The sequence below is a fragment of the Hyperoodon ampullatus genome (genome assembly GCF_949752795.1).
Source record: "Hyperoodon ampullatus genome assembly, chromosome: 1".
In the NCBI taxonomy this organism is placed as follows: Eukaryota; Metazoa; Chordata; class Mammalia; order Artiodactyla; family Ziphiidae; genus Hyperoodon; species Hyperoodon ampullatus.
The window spans coordinates 182,321,498-182,345,345 of record NC_136914.1 but is presented as its reverse complement, the minus strand read 5'-3'; the positions used below and the strand labels follow the sequence as shown (position 1 = coordinate 182,345,345).

The 23,848-nt window shown below is 51.8% G+C and overlaps 1 protein-coding gene across 1 annotated transcript in view; it reads right to left on the bottom strand.

Annotated features, from left to right (window-relative positions):
* Nucleotides 1-257: 257 nt before the first annotated feature.
* The window catches only part of WDFY4 (WDFY family member 4), a gene marked incomplete at its 3' end in the record, with an annotated part of 258,736 nt that continues 235,145 nt past the window's right edge, over nt 258-23,848 (bottom strand). Inside the window, exons 51-61 of the mRNA XM_079708852.1 lie at nt 22,851-23,004; nt 20,403-20,494; nt 18,089-18,301; nt 15,581-15,728; nt 14,272-14,456; nt 13,341-13,499; nt 9,140-9,319; nt 7,076-7,258; nt 5,069-5,153; nt 1,320-1,431; nt 258-324 (exon numbers count right to left, since the gene is read on the bottom strand). Of these exons, the coding sequence (XP_079564978.1) occupies nt 258-324; nt 1,320-1,431; nt 5,069-5,153; nt 7,076-7,258; nt 9,140-9,319; nt 13,341-13,499; nt 14,272-14,456; nt 15,581-15,728; nt 18,089-18,301; nt 20,403-20,494; nt 22,851-23,004 (1,578 nt within the window). The remainder of the gene's footprint in view (nt 325-1,319; nt 1,432-5,068; nt 5,154-7,075; nt 7,259-9,139; nt 9,320-13,340; nt 13,500-14,271; nt 14,457-15,580; nt 15,729-18,088; nt 18,302-20,402; nt 20,495-22,850; nt 23,005-23,848) is intronic.

Below are 23,848 nucleotides of genomic sequence, written 5' to 3'. Positions count from 1 at the left end.
GCGCCGGTTCGCGCCCTCGAGCCACGCTTTCCAGTGCTCTGCTCACGGGCCCCGATGGGCGCGTGTATCTGTTTTGTAGAAGTGCATCCCTGTGCAATCCAAGGCCAAAGCTCAGGGTATGCAGCTCTAGCGGCCAGTGGCCACATCCTTGGGGACCTTTCGGAAGGGAGGCTGGGGCCCCTGGCACTGAGTCTGCGCCTTCTGCTTGGTGTTGCTGCCCCGGCTGCCATGCCAGCGCCTCCACCAGCTCTCGCCTCCTAACCCTCTGCGGACCAGCAGAATATCCTCCCCTTCTCATCGCCGACCAGGAGTTTGGTCTGGTTTCTTGGGAAGAGAAAGAACAGACGAGCGTGTTAGAGCAAGCCTGTGCATCCTGCTTATCCCAGCCTGCGTGCATGGCATTACAACGTGGGGCTTCAGTCCAGGACTCCAGGAGCCTGTACCTGGCCTCCACCCGAAGTGGGGGGAGCTGACCCACCGGAGAGTCTTTTGAACCGGGGACAGCTTTGAACTAGGAGGCTTGTGGCTCCCAAAGCACTGAGGGGACGCTCCCAGAGAGCAGGGCTCCAGGGAGCAGGGCGAGGCCCTGAACTTCTCCCTCGAGCTGATACGCAGCCAGGCTGGTGGGCAGAAGGAAGGACAAGTTCTCCAGCAAAGAATTAGGGCTCAGGGCCTTCCGTCCCTACCCACAGACTCCAGCCTGAGCCACCCCACCTCAGCCCGGCATTCCCACCACCACGGACCCCACATGGCCCCCTCCAGGGCAGGGAGGGAAGGAGGACAGTGGCTCCTGAAGGTCTGGCCCCCCCGAGACTACACTCCTAGTGAGTAGAATGGGCTAATGACAGTAAGCACCACCACTGGGTAATTGTGAAGAATAAAACAATGTAGCCAAACGTAGCATCTGACACTTGTCTATTCCACATTGGCTTAGAGCCCTTGAAAGGCAATTTCTGTAATGTAGGATAATCATTATACCAAATGTTAACAATTGGCAGTGGACCTCAGGAAAAAAGTCCCTCTTTAGGATAAAATCACAAAACAATATACTTTTACCTCCTGGATTTCTTTATGAATTCATAGATATTCAAGAGAGTGAGAGAAAGAGCAAGAATGTGTGTGTGTCAAAAACCACTTCCTAGGGCCCTACACGGTCGCCTCGCCCGTATGCTGTATATGCTGGGCCCCTCTGGGTCCCTGGGTCCCTGTAGTGAGGCCACCTCCCCGGGCCAGGGAGGCCTGAGCAGAACAGCCAGGGCTTTCCTAGGGGTGGCACAGCGCCCTCTGCTGGAGGCCTGGAGCAGCCAGCCCGTGGTTACCTGGACACAGCCAGAGCTGTCACCGCAGAGCTGGTCTTGCTGGGCTTCCCTGTCAAAGCAACGCTGACATCCAGCTCTCTGCAGAGGGCAAGATTCTTCTCCCACCCGTGACCTGTGAGGAGTGTGCGAGGGGAGTTAGAAAGCCCAAGCGTTTTCACACACGTGCATGTGTACGTCTACACGCAGGGCCACAAACACATACACATATATTTACATTTGTGGTCAGCAACTTGTTAAATTGAGGGGGAAAATATATTTAATCTTGGTCTGTGCTGTTGCAAAAAGGGCCGTCCCAATTTAATTTGCAGGCTGTGATAGTTACATGTGCTGACGTGCTGCGGTATCCATTGTGTACCAAATTGGATTTGTGTATTATTGCTTTCTAAATTGCATGCCTAGTTCAGCAAAATTGTTCATCAGTGTTTACTGGCTTTATGCTTAATAAGATGCCCCACAATACCTTGCTGCCAGGAATGTAATGCAGCCCATAATTGCCTAGTAAAAATAAATTACATAAAGTCAGCATTATCAACTTATCTAAATCCTCTCATGCCACAACCGATAATTAAATGCAGAGAATGTTTTTTCAAAAAATATAACTCAATGATTGTTACTTCAGTCATTTTAATGACTGTATTTGGGGACAGACAGTAATTGCTTCTTGGAGGGTGAGGTGGAGAGACGTCAGCTGGGTCTGTCTCTGCAAAGTCACCTGGTCAGAGTCAGGGCAGGAGTGGTGCAGCTGCCCCAGCTGTCCCAGGGTGGCAGGCAGCTCTGTGCATTTTGTGTTTGTGCAAAAATCCAAAAACCAAGCTTTTCCCAAGCATTTTTTATGTACCAGATTGAGTCCAAATCTATGGAGCGATTCCTAAAATAAATTGGACTCAACTGGGTTGGTCCTTGCTGCAAATGACAAATAAGTGAATTCCAGGCAGAAATCAGATTACATCTGCACACAAATGCAGTAACCTTAATATCCTCAATACCCTCAAAGAACTCCTTTCTTGCCCCTTAAGGTATTTGCGGAATGCAGTAATAGACACACCAAGAGACGTACAAATATCTGTGTCAGGCCCAGTACTGGTCCCCTTCCAACAAAACAATTATAAGCAATATTATGAGAACAACAAGCCCTCCAGTGGCTTAGGCTTGTAAATCTGCACATGGATTTGCTAACTCTGAGTGGTGGCCCAGCCTGATTTTTATGAATATGTCTGTGCCCTTGTGTCATTTCATCCAAATCCTCCCTTGAACTGTAACTGCAACCCTGGCAGTTAATTCTACTTGACAGTTCTGACCTCAGGCAGGTCAGGACAAACAGCATGGGAAGGATGTGGGCCTGGGGCTCCTGTCCACCTGACACCATCTTGTAAGTCCCCTAATGTCATCAGCTGGTGTGTTAGGGGAGAAGTCTCTTAGTAGTCCAAGAAAATGATAATAATGAACCACATTTTGTTGAGTAGATCTTGGACTACGTCTATTATCTTCCTGTCATCTGCTTCCTACAAGTTAGGATGTACAGGAAGTACCTCTATTGACAGAGGATGAAACTGGGGGCCTAAGAGGTTGCTGGAGACACAGCTGGGTCTAGAGCCTTGTTTCCTGATTTTCATCTTGCTTCTCATTTCACGAGACACCATTCCCAATGAGCACAACCTTGTCCATCCCGAGTAGAAACCCGTGAATCCACTGGCACTTCCAGAACCAACGGAATGGCTCTGAGGTGCCCTTTGTCTGTTTGTCCCACCATTCATCCACCCACCCACGCAACCAGCATTCCTGCTCAGACATCTGCTTATCAACCGTGGGCTGAGCTAATACCTTTAGCTTATGGGAGCTTGGAAGCTTCAGAAGTGGGCAGCTGAGCCCAAGACTGAAGGGGTGTGCTCTCAAGCACGTGTGCCACAGAATCTCTTCATGAACAGGCAGAGGATAAGAACCCCGTACTTGCTCTCTGAGTGGGTGGAGGCGGGGGAGAGAGTTTGGTCCCTGTTCTCCAAAGAAGTGCTGTGAGTTCCTTAGAATGCGCAATCCTCACGCGTCTCCTTTTACACTAAGATGGGCTGATTCCTTGTGGTCCCAAAGGACCCTAGAGATCTTAGGACCAGTGAACTGAATCCACAGTGGTTGTAGATTCTTGTATGGTCACCACTCTGGTCGGCCCAGATTGTTGACAAGGGCTTCCAGATGGTGTTATCTTGAAGGAAGGGATTCCCATGTAGATCTTAGGACCTAGTAGGGGCTGAGCAAATGCCCCTACTATGTGAATAAAGAATCCGTGAATTGGTGACTAAATGAATCAAGGACGTGCGGAGCACATTTCAGAAATGAGCTAACTAAAAATGGCTACTCCCTTTAGAAGGCAACCCTCCACAACCTGGAAAATTCTCTCTAGTGGATGGTCACGGGTCCTGAAATGCAGAGCAAACCAGAAGGACTCATGATGACAGGAGACTTCTCACATCATGGTAATGTGCTTTCTTGAATCGTGGGCACAAAGAAGTATGTCTCAGTTCTGGGCCAGAACCTTTGACGAAGACAGAGCCGAGAAAGCTTGGCTGCACTGGAGGAGGTGATGGCGGGGCCCCAGGGAGGTGAGAAGAGGAGGTGACGGCCTTGGCGGTGAGGTTTGTGCCTGCGCTCATCCTGGAGGGAACGGTCTGGTGCCGGTGGCTGAGCTCATTCTGGCAGTGGGCGTGTCTACTCTGGCGGCAGAAATGAGAATGATAGTAGTAATGCGCTTCTGGGTCACTTTGGGCAAGTTGCTGGACTGCTCCTTGCCTCAGTTTCCTTATTCCTCACACAGGTGTCATCGTAGTATCTTCCTCGTGGGGTTGCCATGAGAAATAAGAGAATGCACGGGAAGCGTGCACAGTGGACACTGCTCACAGTCAGCTCTCTCCCTCACAGCTCTGCGACGGTGGCCATGGTGGTGCTGGTGCCAGAGGCCATGATGGCAGAAGGGAGAACAGATTTTCTTGCTTCAGGCCCAGCTGCCACAACCAAAGAGGGCTCTGCTGCAGGACGGTGTTTCACTTACTTCGGCGACACCACCACTCACCTGGGGACTTGTTAGACATGGGAACTCTAACCACCTCCGACCTTTTCCCTGAGGTTGGGTTGAGAACAGGTCCCGGGTCTCAATGTTCCATGAGCCTCCTGGGCGATGCTGACGCAGATGACCCTCAGACCCCATTTGAGGAACTTGCCATGGAGAGTAGGGGGGTTGAGTCAGGATCAGCAGGGCAGACTGGGGCCTATGGAACCACTTCCTCTCCCTGGGACACAGCAAAGCCGTCCCTGCTCCTGTCTGCAGCCTGGCAGTCCAGGCCAACAGCCAGCTGGATCCAAGTCCTGGGCTGGGGAGTTTGGCATTTAAGAGTCACCCAGGAAGATGGAGAGCATCAAACCAAGCCCTGCTGGGTGTGTCCCCCTCCTGGGGCTCCGGAGCCCCACAACCACCGTCACCAGCGGTCACACGCCCGAGAAGCATCCCAGAGCTCGCTGATCCCCGCAGCAGGAGTCTGGTACTCAGGGAGGCTTTGACACACCGCTTCACACTCCACCAGCAGCTCTCAGAAAACTGTGTTCCTCACCCGCAAACCTGGCAACATCCCAAGAGACTCGATGGCTTCCCTGGGTTCTGCAGGCCTGGATGGAGCTGCAGCCCTCGGGCCGAGGAGAGGAGAGGGGAGGGAGTGCTGAGCAAGCCAAGGGCGCCCCACAGGCATCACTAGCACAGCAGTTACCTCTGGGGCTTGGAGGTGGAGCCCAGGGCCCCTCTGGCGCTGCCTGCCCAGGAACAGACATCTTCAGCTCCTCGGTCTTCCAGATCTGTCCAGAACAGAGAACACGCCATGGGCTGGGGCAGTGAACCTGTCTTCAGGCTCGGGGCCCATCCACTCCTTCACACCTGGGGGACCCTGAGGGAAGGGGGGCATGGCCCCCTTTCACTTTTGATGTTGCCATATTCTCGGGAGAAAAGCCTGCTTAGGCTTCAGTTTCCCTGCGTGGAGGTTTGGCCGAGCACAGCTGCAGACTGGACGAGTTCCCTCCCCACCTCTGGGTCATAGGGCATCTCCCCCAACCCCTTACCTACAGGGAGGAGACTCAGAAGCCAGCGTACTATCATTTTACTTAGCTAGTGCCCTCTTGTCTGTCTGCCACCATCCCTGGAAGCCTCCCTCGCCACTCAGCAGCAGGGCCTCCCGTCCTCTGTGTCTGGTCCTTGGTCCCAGGCCTGAAGTGGGTGCCCTCAGGCTGAGCAGAGATGGCGTCTCACTTGCTGAGCCTGGACTTTCTGTCCCCACAGGACAATGAGCAGCCTCCACTTACATGCTGCTGTGAGCGCCATGCCAGGTCTAGCCCAGTGCCAAGCCGTCCCGGGAGTTACTGCGCTGAGTGGACGAGGGCTGAGCCCCTGGAAGACTCACGCTCCTGCGCTGGGGGCCCCACGAAGGAAAGGCAACTGCTGCTCAGCTGCCCAGGCTCCTCTGACTGACCCACAGTGCCGACCACGACCCACCCAGCCCGGACTTCCGTTGCCTCCTCCTGTTTTGGCCAACCCAGGACACCCTGCTCTCTGCAGTGACCCTGGCCCTCCCAGCCGACGGATGGGACCCTGTAAGATTTCTCGGGGGGTTCTCCTCAGTCAACTCTCCTGTGCACGCATGCTCCCCTTGGACCCCCACCACGCTACTCATTCTGCTTCCTGAAGCATCATCTCCGTGATTATTCTGAGACTTTGGGCGTGGAGGCTCTGGGAGGACAGGACTGCGTTTTAGCCGTGCTGGCACACAGTGAGCTTTAACAAATGCGTGGAGTATTCAAAGGGCATTTTCTTGAATACCTAGTGGCATTCAGTTGACATCTCCTCTCATAAACTGTGGATTTCAAGTGACAATTTCTTGAGTAGGGCTCTTAATTATTCCTTATCTTATTCATTCCTTCCTCCTCCCTGTCAGTCTCGGAAAAATTACCTGTATTTTGTTCTTCGTGCTACACCTCCCACCTCAGTGTTTCTCCTTCGTTGTCTTCTTGGTTTCTTGATGATCTCTCCGTCCATGGCCCTCCTCAGAGGATCCATGGCACTCTTTGATTATCCCAGTCATAGCATGAAGCACATTCATGTATTTTCTGTTTGTCCTCTCTTCTAGAATGTGAGCATCTTGAGGACAAGGGCCTGTTTATTATTAATCTCTGTGTCCCCTATGGCTTGTATGAACTTGGTACAGAGCCAGAGTTCAATGAATGTTAGGTGGATAGATGGATGGAGAGTTGGAGGGACATGTAAGTGGGTGGATGGGTAGGTGGAAGGATGGATGGAAGAATGAAAGGATGGATGAATGAATGGAATAGTGAATGGATGGATGAGTAGGTAGAGAGATAAATAGTTGGATGGGTGGATGGATTAGTGGATGGATGGATGGATGAATGGATGGCCCAAATGTCTCTTTTCAGTAATGGCCTATGTTCTTATGCATTTGACCATTCAGCTTTTATACCTTGTGACAGTGAGTATTTATTTCATTGTATATGTATGTATAAAATTTTATATAATTTTATGTATTATATAATTTTATTTATTTACTTTTTGCCTGGAAAGAGCCTTGCCTTTGCCCTCACTTGCTGTGTGGGGACGTGGTCTGGGATGGTCTTAAATGCAGCCTGCAGATTTGACCCTTAGAGGAAGTGGGTAGAATGGAGATGAACACATTTCTTGTACCATGCCCTCACTATGCCCAAGACACACCTACCCGGACCATGCCATCCTGACTCCCTGTGATGATGACATGGCTTGTGTCCCATGCTGGCCCCTCCATCACACAGCAGCAGGTTATGGCTCCTTCTGGGCCCCAGGCCGTGGTAATGCTGGCCAAGGGTTGTCCGTTGACACTCCACAGGGACAAGTGGGCTCCCGCACAGGAGACAATGGTGCCCTGCAGCAGTGAGAGTGGGCTTCACTTCAGGCAGGAGTCACTGCCCACCCATCTGCCCAGCCACTCGGTTTGTACACATAAGCACCCTCAACCTGTCATCTTCTGAGGACTAACCAAGGTACTCCCAGACCTCCTAAGACACCCACTTCTTCCCAGCAGACTCATAGGTCTGCTGTGTTTTCGCACAACTATACATTTCTGGCTCTCTTCATACTGCAATCAAGTGTTTGGATACTGCTTTCCCCAGCACAGACCGACTGGCTCACCCTTTGGGCTCCTCCCACAGCCCTCTCCCTGGCAGCGTACTGACTGGCATAGAAGACCCAGCCTGGACACCACCCCTGGCCTGGACAGACACGGGGTCTACACCTGGCTGGCCAGCCCTGTCCCCAAGAAGCAGCTTTGGATGACACCTGGTGGAGGGCAGGGTACAGAGGTTTGAATGACTGCATGTGGCTCATAAAATGGGGCAAGGTTCCCCCACCCGCCCCAGGGGGAATTTCTGAGGAGAAATCTGCCCATTGCATCTTCCGAAATGTTTATGTCCAGAGTGTTGTCTTCTCAAGTCCTTGTCTATTTTGTGCCCAATAGAGTAGCGGTCACTGTCACCAAGGACCCACCAAGGACCCCAAGAGCCATCTGGGGCCATGCCTTTGAACCCTGCCCTGACCACAGAAGGGATGTAGGGAGCTCCATGCCCCTCTGCAGCCCTCTGGGCTGGGCTCCATCATGTCCCTTCCTGAATTGTTTGGTGGAGTCTGCCTGAGGCCGGGGACCATGTCTGATACATCTCTGCCAAGCACCCAGTGTGGGGCCCAGCAGGCACTCAGTGAACTCAACCAGCTCCAGGACAGGTTGAGTTAAACAAGTTGTTGTCCTGATATCAGTCTTCTCTGAGGTCTGGGGACATAATTCCTTATGAATTTATTTTCTCCCAGATCAGGGCTTGGTGGTTTCCCCAGTACATGCACCCATTCATCCACTCACCCACCATCCATCCATCCATCCATCCATCATCCATCCACCATCATCCATATGCCCATCTAACATTCATCCTGGATTCAAGCCTATCTGGATCACCACTTTCAGCCAAAGTTAGCACCAGGAGCCTCCTTCATCATCTCTTCCTCCTCCCATGGTACCCCTGCTCAGTCTATCCAGGCTCCAGGCCCCTAGGTTTTTCTATTAGCAGATGCAGAGTCTCTGGATCCTCAGAAAACCCCATACCCTATGATGGGGATTCCAGTGTAGAAGAAGCTCCACACTGAGATAGATAGATATATATCACTTATATATGTATACACTGATATATATCACTGATATATGTATACACTGATATATATATATATATATATATATATATATATATATATATTAGTCTATCTCACTCTCACACACACACACACACACACACACACACACACACACACACACACACATGTTCCTGACAGGCTTATCTTTGGTAGCCAGCATGGAGGGACAAGCAGAGGCACTTCCTGCCTTGGAGACCAGAGGCACCTGCTGAGTCAACACGGATCTGCAGTCAGCTAGCTGAATTAGTCAGTCAACCCAGAAGATCTCTCACCAAAGCCAACTTCCTGCCCCAACTCCCTGATGCCTGTGTTAGAACAGACACCTCCCACTACCCCAGCCCCTGAGGGAAAAAAATAAAGCAGCAAAAAAATAAAATCAAGACCCAAATTGAGACTTGTTGATGGCTCTACTCTGCCTGTGTAGAGAATGCTCCACACATCTGGGGTCTCTCAACACTCTGGGGTGGTCTTTGCCCCTAGGTTTCCTCTCGGGGCACTGGCCACCATGCCACCATGCAGAATCATGGACATGTGGAGGACACAGACATTTGAGAAAGAGGGGCCTCACCGACACATCACTGATGGCAATGGCAGATATGCTCTCCCTGTGGGTGGGCAGGCAGGCTACACGGCTGAGGTGGTCCAGGTCCCACAGGATACATGAGCAGTCTTGGGAGCCACTCACCAGGAGGCTGAAGGTTACCGAGGCTGCCAGGCATGTGACAGCCTGTGTGTGTCCATACAAGGCCTAGGGACAGGGAACGGAACCACAGGTTATGCGAGGGACCCTTAACCCAGCTACTTGGGGAGATATTCCACTCTCCCTTTTACTGTTGGGCCCCAGATGAGGAAACAGAGACTCAGAGTGATTCAGTGATTCCAAAGTCTGTGGGGTGTGTATGTGTGTGTATATATGTGTGTGTGTGTGTGTTCATGGGTCAATGGCTGGCTTCTCAGTACCATCGCTTTCCAGGGTTGAGACTCAGCGGGGAGAGTCGGCAGTCCTTTTATCATAACCCAAACAGAGACACCAGTAGCATCCTCATGCTCTGTGGTCTCCTACACTGTCTTGCATCCAGAAGCAACACACACCGCTATTAATATGCAAGGGCACTGACTTGTAATGTATGGGGGTCCCAGCCAGCAGCACAAGCATCATCTGGGAACTTGTCAGAAATGTGAATTATTGGCCCCACCCAGATCTACTGAATCAGAAACTCTGGGAGTGGGGCCCCGAAACCTGGGTTTTCACGAGCTGTCCAGGGATTTTTCAGGCATGCTCAAGTTTGAGCATCACACTAGGGAACCTCAGAAACACACATGCCCCTGGAAACTAAACTGGGAAGGCAGGGAGGTCAGGTCATAGTTTAAAAGGTGTGACTTTTCAAGTCCAAAGGATCCAGGCTCATATCCAGTCTCGCTGCCTGGGAGCCGGTGACTCAGGGCCTCAATCTTGGCCCTCAGGTTGGCCTGTGCAGGGTCTGGCTTGGCTTATGGATGGTTAAGTGTCCAGACCTGGCCAGAGGCCTTGCTCCCTGGGGACACGTTCCTGAGGCACTGGGGAGGCCTGCCAGGCACACTCGTACCCTCAGGCCCACTGCTGCTGGCAGCGGCACAGTTTCCATCACAGCTGTCCCAGAGGCTGCCAGCTAAGCCTGGTCTGAGAGCTGTCGTGCGCACACGTGCCTGCTGTCCTCTGGAATCAGCCTGAGAAGTGCAGAGGTGGTGTTCTAAAACGTGACTACCCTGCCTCACCTAGTGGTGAATCTCCACCCATAGGACCGTCCACCACTCACGCATTTGGGTCAATGAGGCTGAGTGTCATTTTTCAAAGCTGTCACTTTGCCTGGTCATAGCAATTAAAAGTTCTGCCACAGATTCCCATTTGTGCTCCATGGATCCTAAAACGGCACCAACCAGATGGTGCTGGCAAGGTTCTGGATGTGACCCATGGAAGAAGGTTGGGTTCATATTAGGGAAGTGGAAACTGTCTAAATGAATAGAGGAAAGCAGAGGGTTTGACAGGAGCTTCCTGGTGGTCCTCCCAGAACGAACTATGTCTGATGACTAAGTTCTGACTGCAGGGGACAGGACCACTCCAGAGAGTGCAGGCCAGGGGACCCAGGTGTATGTGCTGCGGATTCAGAGACAGAGGCTGTGAGCCCAGAGCCTGTGCGAGCTGTCTGTTACTGGAGCCGGGGCTGCCGGCTTTCTGCAGGGGAGGCGCTGGAGAGTGAGGGACCACTGCATGCACAGGCACCATCCACCTACGTAAGGCTGTTGCCTCCCACCAGCCAGGAAACTAGAGCACCTGGAGGCAGCCAGCACCACTCCCCATCTGGAAAGGCCTGGGAAAAAATGAAGGAGGACAGCAATTTTAAATGTTCTCCATTGTCTCTTCTGTTTTCTCAGAATAATACCTTTCTCCATGGCCCATTAAAATAACTCCACTATATCACCTTATACCTAACTCAAGTAGCAAAAAATAAATAAAATAAAACCCTCTGAAAATAATTCCCCATGCTGGGTATGTTGTGGTGAGGTGGGTATTCCTAATTAATTGTGGTGGCACTGTAAAGCTACAGAACCATTATAGAAAGCATTATGTCACCGCACTATAATTCTACTTCTTGAAATCTACTATAAGGAAACAATTAATCAGAAGCAAACAGCAATCCATATGTTTTCTGAAGCACTATTTAAAATAGTTAAAATTGGAAGCAATGTAATTGTCTAGTTTTAGAAGAAATGGTTTATTAAACTGTGGTGCCTTGACATAAAACAACTGAAATATAATTTTACGGAGATGGAATTATATGGAACAATTGAAATGTAAATTACAGAGACTGTAGAAAAGCGGAAACAATTTGATACACTGGGTGAAAATAGAATCAACATATCTACACAATGATGAGAATGGTATAAATATGTATATCTGGGGGTGGCAGTATGCAACAATGAGAACTTTTATAGGGATTACAGAGAACTGTTTAACTTTGAAATTTGTCTTTAATGTTGTAATATTTTTAGAAATAAAACACTTTAAAAAACTGTTCATGAAGCTATTTAATGATGACTTCTCTGCCTACAAGTCTACAAGTCAGGGACAGACCTCCCTCTCTGAGCAGCTTCCCATCGGGGGATCCCCAAGGCCAGGTCAGCCTCTGAAGGTAAATGACAAAGTGTTTTATTTCGCTTAGGAAACAAGAGCTTGTGGGATACCCTTTTTCTCTTGATTTATAACTAGGAGAGGATGATAAATTACGTTTTATGCTGTCAGTACCGGGGTTTTTACGCTGCATCTTCGCCACTAAACAGGACCTTGGAGCGGCGATGGTGGGGGGTCACTTCCTCGGCTCCCCAAGGTGGCCTTGGGGTTGGGCTGGATCTCCTGCTGTCCCCGGAGTGATGCCTGGGAAAGGGGGATGCTCCACACCCCTAATGGTAGTGCACAGTCTCTTCACATAGGTCAGGAAGGTGAAGACGTGAAAAGACAGGGGGCTCCAAGGCTGGCTTGGGAGGGCTTCCTGTTAGAGTCTGGGTGAAGGCAGCCTGCACTTGACCTACACAGCTGCCTCTCAGCAGATGCCACCGCCTCTGCAGGATTAACCAGCTCCCTCAGCACTGACACATTCATTCCTTCACCTCACATTTACTGAGCGCCTGTCGCTGTGCACCACGCGAGTGCTGGGGGTGGTGCCGGGGGACAAGGGCAGGATCTGGGGAGACTTGAGTGACTAGAAAAGCATCCAGAGAAACCCAGAATCAGTTCCAGTGAAACATGTTCAGTTCAGGAAATCTGGTCAGTGGTGAGCCTTGTATGGTTAACGCTTTTTTGTTACTTTGGGGCTATACTGTTCACTAAAACACAGATGTAAACGTGAAATGCATTTTGGAGGTGGAAATGTCCCCTAGTGATATTCTCCAGCAAGTTCAAGTATACACAGGGGAAAGCACTAGACTTAGAGTTAGACAAACCTAGATTAAAAGGCAAAGCTGACCTTTCTGAGCCTCAGTTTCCTTATCTAAAAGTGGGACTAACAATACCTGCTTTCCAAGATTACGGTTAATGTGCAGAGTCTTAAGTAAGCAGTCAGTTCCACTCTCCGTTTATTATTCCGAGCAGCCATGGTTTGCGAGGTAAGACCAGACGAGTTGTCTGCCTCCTGGTCTCTTCCCTCTGCTTCCGCCACAACCACCCCTGTTCTGAGATAGTCTTTCATTTTCTGGCTCTATGATCTTGGACATGTCACTTAACTTCCTTGCACCTGGTTTTTCACCAGTGAAGTAGGAATGATAATGATTCCTATATTATCCCACAGGCTATGGGGACACAGGGTTGTTGAGGAGGTAAAATGAGGCCGTTCACATAAAGGTGCCCATGACAAATGCTCAAACATGACCCTTAGTGCAAAAAAAAAAAAAAAAAAAACAAAAACCCAGTTTCACTGGTCTTCACGTGTAAGCAGCATCTCTCACCGAGGTGTGGGTCTCCATGGAGGCACCGGCCCTGTGAGCTTGTTAAATCCACCCAAGGGCATGAAACTGCGCCCCTGAATGACATAGAGCCATGTGCTTCCCTCAGTGTCTCACTGTGCTCTCTGCTCCCAAGGCAGACAGGGCTCTCAGTGCTCGGGAGCTGGAGCACGCTAGGGCACCGTACCTGCCTGAGGCACCCTACCTGCCCAAGGTACTACACCTGCCCTGAGCCACCACACCTGCCCAAGGCACACCTGCCCCAAGGTACCCCACCTGCAGAGGCACTGTACCTGCTTGAGGTGCAGGCCTGTGGCGCGGCCTTTGGCCATGCTGAGTTCCCACACACACACCACGGCACTGGTCCCAGAGGTGACGATGGTCGTGGGGGACGGGCACACGGCACACAGACAGCGGCCCCAGGCGGCCAAGTTCTCGAACGTCATCAGGATCTGCGGGACATGAGACGAGTGGGATGAGCACTGGTGCCAGAGCCAGCACAGGGCAGGGAGCTGGGACAGCACGATGGAGGGATGCAGGCAGGTCTGGAGGGTGCCGCTAGCCTGCCTGCCTGCGTGCTGTGGGAGCCGAGGGACGTGACAAGCCCTGGTGACGAAATCCAGGCCGTCCAGGTCTGTCCCCAAAGAGCTCACACCACACAAGGAGCAGGTGGGGAGAGACCAGGGAGCAGGAGGCTATGGGGACACAGCAGAAACGCCCCGTGAGCCTGGGAAAGTCGGAGCCAGCTTTCAGGAAGGGGTGACACCTCAGACCAGTTTCACAGGCTGCCTCGTGAAGGAGGTGGGGGAAAGCTAGGGAGGGGCGAGGAAGCTTGGTGGGTAGGGAATTCATGCCACGTGATAGGGTGGGAGAGGAGCGAGGGTAGCAAAGGAGGCCAGAGGTAGCCAGGGCCACATCAAGAAGGTAGACATAACTGGATGGCCTAAAGCAGGGGTAGAGGACGAGCAACTGGGTGGCTCGCTTCTGGCGGCAGCTGAATACTCAGTATGTCCCTTTTGAGTTAAAGCTGTGACCTGGGCCGGAGGAGGCCCCAGGACTTTCTGCCCACACTGGGTGACAGTCCCAGGCTGGGGGCACAGCCACGTGGAGGAAGGGGTGTGGGTGACCATGGCTGCTTGGGGCTCGCCCGTCTCCTAACCACCTCTGCCCCAACCGGAAGGAGGCTGCGGCCCTGGGGCTGCCCTGTGCCCCGGCACCACTCACCTTGTCAGAGCCGTAGCTGCCCAGGCAGCAGCTGAAGTCATCAAAGCCCCAGCTGAAGGTCCTGCTCCAGTGAGGAGGCAGCAGCATCTTGTTTGTCTCCACGGCCAGGATGGCCTTCTCCGTAGGAACAATGTGGCCGATGGCTCCTTTGGGGGATTCCGAGCCTAGAGAGAAAAGGTACATATCTGCCCCCCAGTCAGTACGGCGGAGCCGACTTGTCAAAGGGCAACACCCGATTTAGCCAGGCCCAGAGAGGAGCCATGCGCAGCCAACCCCGACTTGGCAAAGTGCCTGCCCAGGCAGGAGCTGCTCCTCATCACGGTACCTCCCTCCTGGGCCTCCCTCCGGGGGCCACGTTACACACTGGCCCCGGGTCCCTCCCCAGACTTAGCACATACATGATGCATGTGGCCATGCAGGTCTTGAGTGTCTCTTTCGGGCTGATGCCAAGGGCGCAGGAGCCCAGGCTGTCGGGGCAGACAGCACACAGCCAGGGGAGCCTGGGGGCTCTGCCCTTCCTGCCCCTTCCACGCACCAGCTCTAGCAGGTCTGGAGGTGGAGGTCCAGTCGTGCAATCGGTTAGTGCGCAGTATTTGTATGGAGATGCCAAGGACACTGTTCTTGGATTTCAAAAGAAAAACCCCCCAAAACCTGACTTTATACTCCTTGGAACCAGAAAATTATTCCAGGTGGTGAGATATCCCCAAAGCAGTGCAGGCCCCAGGGTGGCACAGACATCAGACTTCACACACACTCAGCTCCTCTAGGAAGCAGGGCTGGCACTCATAGCCAGGCCGTCTGCCCCGGGGTGCATGCTCCTGGCTAGTGGCTGCGGGTCCATCTGGGTGCTCAGGAGCAACAGTGAATGCAGGTGCTGAGAGTGGGGGCTGTAACCCTCCCTTGGGAAACCTGGGACCTCCCACTTGGCTCTGGAGGTGAGGAGGGGTGTGTGTGTGTGTGTGTGTGTGTGTGTGGGTGGGTGGGTGGGTGGGTGCGTGCGCGCATGTGTGTGTGTGTTTGCATGTGTGTGTTCATATATGTGTCTGTACGTGAAAGAGGGGGGCGTGTCTCAGAGAGACAGACAGACAGACGGGTGGGTCTTCAGAAGTCACGGTGTAACAGAGGCAGTCCCAGACACTTCCAGAGCAGAGGTCTCCCCAGATTCCCGTTACGCCTGGAGACACAGCCATGCAGAATCAGGCCCCAAGCCCCTGCCTGGGCCTGGGCCCCTGAACCTCCAGAGGAACACCAGTCACTGAAGGGACAGCTGGGGGACAGGGCACCAAACGAAGCAGGGCCAGGTATTCACCTTTCACTGTGACCTGGGAGGGCCTCAGCGACGGCAGGCTGTAGAGAAAGGGCTGTGGGTGACCGGGCACGCTCACAGGTGTGGAGGCGTCCTTTCCAGGGGAAGCCTTCCCTGCAGTGGTCCTGGCCGGGTGGGGTTTAGTAAAGAGCTGCAGAGGCAAGGAGACAGACACGCACCGCACGGGTCATTAGGACAGATGGACAGAAGGGGAGTCGTCCTCGGGCAAGTCGCAGCTGCTCCTCTGCCCTGGGAGCTGCCTGGGCTGAGGTGAGCTGAAACAGAACCATCTGGTTCGACCTTCGGATGTTGCCGGTGAGGGGCCTGGGGCTCTACTTTCTCAAGGTCACGGTGCAGGGCTGGCAGAGAGCCCTCCTGGTTGCCAAATCTGTCTTCTTCTCCAAGCTGCTTGAGAAAAGGGTGACCTCACCGAGGAGCCCCTGATCCCCGGGGGAGCTGCCTCTCACGTCATAGGGTCAGAATGATCCCCTTTCCTCCGTAGATCACGTCTCTCTTCATTTGCTTGAGCTATTTCTCATATTTTCCCCTTTTCCTTACAAACTCTCTGCAGGCCCACCCATCTGGGCATCAACACAGAATTCTTTAATAGCATCCTTTCAAATATTCCAAAGAGCACAGGCAAACCTCATTAGCAGCCTTTCTTATTTTCATTTTTCTTAGATCTCTGCTGTCAAATTGTCCCTAATGCCAAACTCAACAAAGCATGAAGTGCTGCTGGGCCAGAGAGTGCAGCTGAGGCCAGCTCCAGCTCTCCACCCTCCCCTCCCAGACTGGGCTTGTGCCGGGCTGCTTTCTCCAGCCATCCAGCACATTCCTCTGCTCCCAGATGGAAACATCCATGGGGCGCCATGATATGGGAGGAGCTGGCCTCGGCTGGGTGCACTGGCAGAGGTGGGGCTCAGCAGGCAGCCTGGGGGTATCGGAGCAGACTTGGTTCAGTTATAACCCTCGATCAGATGCTAGACTGTCTAGAAAAGCTGGGTGGGTGATCAATACAAACAGAAGTCAAAACGATGATTTTTAAATGAGCATTAAAGAATGTTCTCCTTTCACAGCAGAATCACGAAAGCACCACAGGCTGGGTCCCTGTAATAGTTTTTGCAGGCACAGCCCCTTGATAGAATAGTGCTTGGTCCTGAAGCATTTTAATCTTGTCTTCAGGCTGGGACCACTTGTGGAATTCTAATTCTGATGATTTTTTAGAAATATTTTTTACAAGCTCATATAATATCTCATTAAGCAAAACCAGAATTTAAATTGTGTGCATTCCATGATCCCACTGATGTGAAAATATTGTTGCTTGCGGACTACTACTTTGAATTACTTGTTTTATCTGTCTTATAATATTTTTAAAATTAAAAAAATGAAACCATTTGGCTACCCAACCTTCATTCCTGAAATTCTCTCCTTTCTACAAAGCCTTCCTTGGCCAAACCTGCATTTGGATGTGCGGTCTGTTCTCCAAGTCACCCTCAGGCCCTTCCATGTTTCCCTTACCTAGGAGCTGAGCAAACCTGAGCATGTCACAATAAGGCCAGACAGAAGAGATGTTATTAGATGAGCCCGCCCAAGCCTCATGGTTACATGTGGGGAAAGCTGATGCCCAGGATGGTTCTGGAGTTGACTGGGTCTACGCACTCATTTCCTAGTGTGGTTCCTGACTGCCCAGGCTGGGACCCCACAGTCTGTGGGGCTGTGCTTCTGAACCCAGATGGCTGTGCTCAGGGATAAAACATCACTACATCAAATGGGAGTTTGAAGTTGAAGAGGGCTGAGATCAGTTAAATAAGCATCAGGATGTCATTGTAAAGGCACAGCCTCACATCACTACGGGACTATCCTGATGCGGATGGAGCTGATGGAGCAAAAGGCCCATGTAAGACCCCTACCATTTCACCAGGTGCCCTGGGGCAGAACTTGGATGCTCTCACAATGGGGCCAATATGGCATAGGCTTTGGAGCCAGACAGATGGGGTGAGATCTCGCCGCTGTCAACCTCCTAACGGTGCAACTGTAGGCAAGTTATTTATTTAGCCTCTCTAAGCCTCAGTGTCCTGATCTGTATAATCCCCATACCCAGAGCTTATGAGAGGATTCAGTGAGGTAATCACACGAATAACTAACATTTGCTGAAGGCTAATCATATTTCAGGCACTTTTCAAGCACTTGGTATCTTAACTCTTTGATCTTCACAACAACCCTACAGGGTAGATACACATATAAAGAATTATATCCTGTGTATTTATCATAGAGTCTATCACATTGGTCACAGATGGATGTCACCTTCATCATTATCATTAACGATATCATCACCTCCATCGACATCAGATGGTAATGGAGGGTTAAGCCGCGACATCAACGGCGTAGGGAGATGACTGAGGACCGTTTTGCCTCTCTAGTCCTTGCTTACTTCTCACTCTCCCTCCCATCCAAGCTCATCCTGCACACACTCTTTGGAGAAAGCAAGACGAAAGCCATGGCATGCTGTACCTGTTTGGGCACTTGTCCAAAGTTGCTGACGAACCCCAGGATGGTGTTTCTGATCAGGGGGTCACTGATGCTGCTGAGGTCCATTTTGTCACCGTAGAAGTAGGGGTGGAAGATATTAACAGCCTCCACTGCGGCTGACCCTTGCTGCTTGTACCCAAAAATGAGGTCTATCCAGTGGTGCAGGTTGGCACTGACAAAGTCACTTTCCAAAGCCTGGAACCAAAACCCAAAGAGCATGAAAAACACAGGTGTCTCATGGACTCACGGGCTCTCTGCCCAGATCAGGATGGGGCATGTGGTTCAGGACGCCAGATCAGCACAGGAAAGATGAGTGATGCCTCCCTGGGTTGGATGAGCACTAAGCAGCAGACATGCAGTCCATCTGAGGACCACCTAATTCCTGCCTCCAGCTAGTGTGGCACAACAGGTCTGAGGAGCCTATCCTGTCCATAAAATAACCTTGAGCAAGAAGAAATGTGGGGGCTTCCCTGGTGGCGCAGTGGTTGAGAGTCCGCCTGCCGATGCAGGGGACGCGGGTTTGTGCCCCGGTCGGGAAGATCCCACATGCCGCGGAGCGGCTAGGCCCGTGAACCATGGCCGCTGAGCTTGCGCGTCCAGAGCCTGTGCTCCGCAATGGGAGAGGCCACAATAGTGAGAGGCCCGTGTACCGCAAAAAAAAAAAAAAAAGAAATGTGGGCCAGTGTTTTGATGTCCCAGTTCACCTGAGAGATGGCACCCGTTTCTGCTGAGTAGAGCCCAGCTCCAAAGCTTGGTCCCCAGAACCCAAAGATGTTCATTTGGAATTGTCTGGGCTCCCCTTATCGATCCTCTGGGAGGACATGCACACTTACACTTGGGCTTGGGAAAATCAGGTCACCTGGGCCAGGTTAATTTTCTGAGGCACATGGCCAAAGTGGTTCTGAGAAGGCCACACGTGGGTAATGCCGCAGGAGGTGTGATGACTGCCGTTACCGAATTCCCAGAGGCAAGGATAAACCAGGGAAGAACTTTCTCCTCGCCAAGGGAGAAGGACAGAGGAAAAGACACAGCTTTGTTGTTACTAGTCAGGCCTGCTGCCAATAAAATTTGCCCTAAATGTACAGTTTAATGTGTCCTAAAAAATGCATGTAGTCATGTAACCAACACCATAATCAAGATCTAGAATATTTACATCGACTCACAAAGTTCTCTTCTACTCATTTTTGCTCATCTCCTACTCCAGACTAACCCCTGGTCTGCTTTCTGCTCCCATAGTTTACCTTTTCAAACAAGTCACAAAAATAGAATCCCATAGTATGCAGCTTTGGGTTTTGGCTACTTTTGCTCAGGACAATGCTTTCGAGATTCTTCCTGTTGATTCATGTACCCATAACCTGTTCCTTTTTGTTGCTACGTAATATTCCATTGTATGGATGCATCACTTGTTTAGCCATTTACCAGTGATAGACATTTGGGTTGTTTTTTCTTTTTGACTAGTATAAATAAAACTGATGAATATTTATGTACACATCTTTCTGTGGACTAGTTTCCATTTCTCTTGGGTAAACACCTACAAGTGGAATTGCTGGGCAATATGGCAAAAGCATCTTCAACTTCATAAGAAATTACCAAGCTCTTTTCCAAAGTGGCTATACCATTTTTTCCCCACCAGCTATGCAGGATGAATTCTGCTTGCTCCACATCCTTGCCTAACTCTTGGTTTTAGCAGTACTTTAAATTTGAGCCACACCTGTGAATGTGTAGTAGCATCTCGTGGTTTTAGTGTATGTTTCCCTGATGACTAATGATGTTGAACATACTGTCATGTGTTTATGCTAACTCAGGTATTCGATCCAGGATATGTGTCCCCAAATGGCCTCTGGCCTCTACCCAAATCAGCCTTTCTGCATAATAAGTCAAGTCTTCCCCAGTCCTGGCAAATCTTTTGGCCAGTGGGAGCCCCTTGGAGCCTCCAGCCCCCTGACCTATACTGGGCAACATGGCCCAGGGCTTGGCCCTGTGTGTAGAGTTGGCTAAGGGCACTGACTTGCCCTCCATCCAACAAGAATCTGAATTTGCTTCCCCCATGAGTCCCACAACAAATTGGCACAAGGGCAAAGCCTAATGGAGCTCTTAAAAGAGCCCAGAACCCAAGCCTTCTCCTGCCAACCTGGGGCACGGGGCCCAGCTGTTTCTCTGGGCCCTCCAGACATAAGAGCCTCAGAAGTGCTTATCACAGCCATCCACTCGGGCAGAAAGTCTCCATGAACACTGAGGGCACCCTGAGGTCCTCATTCAGGACACCAGGGACTCTGCCATGACCCCACCAACTCACTTGTCTATGCAGGCTGATGAATTTCCGTGGGTCCCCATCAGCCCAGGGAGGGAGGTGCACGTCCCCCAGTGCTGTCCCGTCCTGCATGCAGCCTGAATGGGGTGAGAAAGAGCAAGGCTTTGGATAAACGGGAGCCCAAACTGGGCTAGGAACCAAGGGGTGTAAACACTGAGCTGTCTAGTACTACGATTCTTGCATAGACAACACTGCTCCCTGCCTCCTCTGTGGGGAGTGACCCCACCCTTTCTGCCTGGAATATTCCTACTGGGGTTCTAAGCCTTCCACCCCTTCAGGCTTCCATAAGACCCTACTTGCTTCCAGGTAGTGCCCGTGCATAAAATGACTGTTGTGTCATCATCGTCTGTGTGTCTTCCTCCCCTCTAGTCTATGCCTTTTCATCCAGGTGCTTTTTACATGGTGCTAAGTAAGGAGGTAATAGCAGTAACAATGAAAGCTATCGTATTTTGAGCACCTACCGCTATGCCAGGGCACTATGCTAGGTGCTTGGCACGCATTGTCTTATTGACTCTTCACTCAACTCTATAATTTATGCATTTTCTCTCCACTTTAAAGTTAAGATAGGAGGTTTTCGGAGGGACCTTCCACAGACACCAAGAAGAGGAGCCTGGCTTCAAGCCCGAGTCTCTCTCTTCCCCATTAGCCACACAACCTTGAGCAAGTTGCTTAACCTCTTGGGGAGTCACTTTCCTACCCATTACCTCCCGGGCTGGTACAAGGATTAGAAGAGAAAATACACATAACATGCTTAGAATAGTTCCATGAATATGATGGTTGCTCAGTAAACACAAACTATAGCCTTGCTGAAACCCTCCAGAGCCCTCATGGTGCAACTGGGGTGAAAACGTCCTCTCTCTCTGGCCTGCAGGACTGGCCTGGCCCTTCTCATCATTCAGTCTCAGCTCACCTGTCACCTCCTCAGGCAGCACCTTCCTGGGGACCACAGTAACACAGGGTCTCTAAGTCACCTCACACCATTTTCCTACTTTCTTTCCTTGTAGGACTTCTCAGCATTGAAGAGTATTTAGCTTATTTCTTTGTCTATACTTTCTATCTCCTACCCCTGTCCCCACACAGAATATAAGTACCTTCAGGGCAATCCGCCCCAGGACACCCAACTTAAATCCTCAGTGTCCAAAAAGTGCCTGAATGCAGTAGGTGCTTAATAGCCACTTGGTTTCCTGACTTCCCTGAGGACACATGGTCTCTGTTGTGCAGGTGATTTCTGCTGCTGAGCACCTCCCGTTTGGCAGAGAGCCGGCCTCCACCTCTAAGGAGGGCTAGTGCCCTCCCTCCAGCGGCCCCCTCGCGTCAGGTCGGCTGGGACCCCTCCTCTCAGCTTCCACCGCCCCTGATTTACTCCTTTCATGGACCTCATCACATCTTATGGGAACTGCCCTTTACATTTGTCAGGTTCTCATCCCTGATGCACGTGAAGCATCTGAGAATCTGAACACTCCCGAGGCCACCAAGTTCCACAGGCTCAGACTCGACAGGTCTGGGCCTGGACATGTTTTGAATGCTCCACTGGTATTCAGTCTGCAGACCACTGCACAAGAGGTGGGTGCTTGAGTCAGGGGCTGGATCTCCTCACTTGTGCTCCCCTGGGCCCGCACCTGGTCTGGCTCAAGGTGTAGGCCCACATGTGCTGTTTGGAGGAAGAAGGAGGGCCCTGAGGAAGGGGAGCTCTGGGGCACCAGGTGTCTGCTGGCGCTGGTTCACGAGTGCCCTCCTCAGGGTGGGTGAGTCCATCCCGCACGCCCTGCTGGGGGTTCTGACCACACACCCCCTCCACAAGTCACCCTGATGTTTACAGTGGAGGCTCCCAAGGTACATGTAGTCACCAGGGGGCCTGCCCACTGGGGCTTCCTGAAATTTTTGTCCCTCCTCTAAAGCAATAGGTAAAAAAGCATGGCTCACCCTGGAGTGGGGCCTGGAGGGCAGGAAAGAGAAGGAACCACCAAGGGTGCCCATACCACTGCCCATGGACACCCTAGCAGTCTGTTCTGGGAGGTGCAGGATCTCTGGGTCCTGCTCATAGGGCCCAGGCTAACCCATTTGTGGGACTTGGAGGAAAATGGGGCGGAGAGGGGCCGGGGCTCGCCTGAGGTACACAGCAGGGCAGGGCCAGGCCTGGCTATCAGCGAGGGCTCCTGCCCCCTGCTTGCTGCCTCACTGCAGACTGAGGCCTGGGGACTCTAGGCAGGAGGTCGTGGGTAGGACCGTGGCTTGGTGGTCCTGCAGCCCTGGGCCTATGTCCTACCTCAGCTCCCACCTCGTCAGGTGCCGCCACCCAGTGGAGGCCTCACGGCAATCTGCCCACCGTTACCGGTCTGGTGAGGGCCTGTGTGTTTAGTTGCTCGGCAAAGACACTGATGTCATGACCCACGAGCTGCCCGGCCCCTGCAGCCTCTCCCCGGCTCCACTCACCAAACTCCAAGGCGTTGCAGTTGGTCAGAAACTCGGGCAGGTAGAAGAACTCCGGGGTCAGCTCCCTAACGTCACTCATGTTCTCTCTGGAGGCTGACTCCCATGCTTTCTTCATGCTGTGGAACATTCTATCTGCCACATCAAAGCTTCCACCCTAAGCAGAAAAGGGGCGACATGATCAGCTGCATGCGGTGAGAACTCGGGGTGCACAGGCATCCCTAGTGTGGGCCCCCTTCATCCACTCTGTCCCCGAGGCACGGGTTTCACCGTTAGAAACTTTCGTTCACCCACACACACACATGCATGAGTCAGTCCATGCACGTGTGTGATGGTTTCTTCAGGCATCTATTCCCTCAACCACTCTCTGGAACCCTACAACACGAGCTTCCACGGAGGATGCATGATCCACTGTGATAAAGGGAGCAATGTTTTCCCAGTTTGAAAATTGGAGTTCAGATCAGAGACAGGAAACCACAGTCATGCATCTGATCATCTCCCACATTTGCCGAGGGTCAGCTCTGAATCAGGCATAAAGACAGGATACAAAGGACCAGCTATAGGACAAGGAGTGGGTCAGACATTCTACGTGTGGGAAAATTTCCTGGAGAAGTCGACCCCTGGTGAATCTGCAAGCCTAGTGACAGAGAAAACGTCAATGTTCTGAGCAGAGGGCAAGACCTTGCAAGGAAAGCAGGTCAGGTCAGAGCCCTGGCGGCATATAACATAGCGGCCTTGACAAGCAAGAACAGGTCTGAGGATGGAGAACTGGAGGCATATGGTGCTGCATGCAGCACCCACCAAGGCCAGCCTTGTTTCCAAGGCCCATTTCCACAGGTGGCTCGATGCAGTCCTGAGCTTGGCAACTGGGATTGGACCAATTTAGACTTAAGGCAAAGTCTTTCCTTGGATTCTCTGCTCCTCTCGTCTGAATTGTCAAATCTCTTCAGTTGACGCTACCCTTATTCATCAGGTGATCTTGAGGGTTGGGAGGAGGCAGA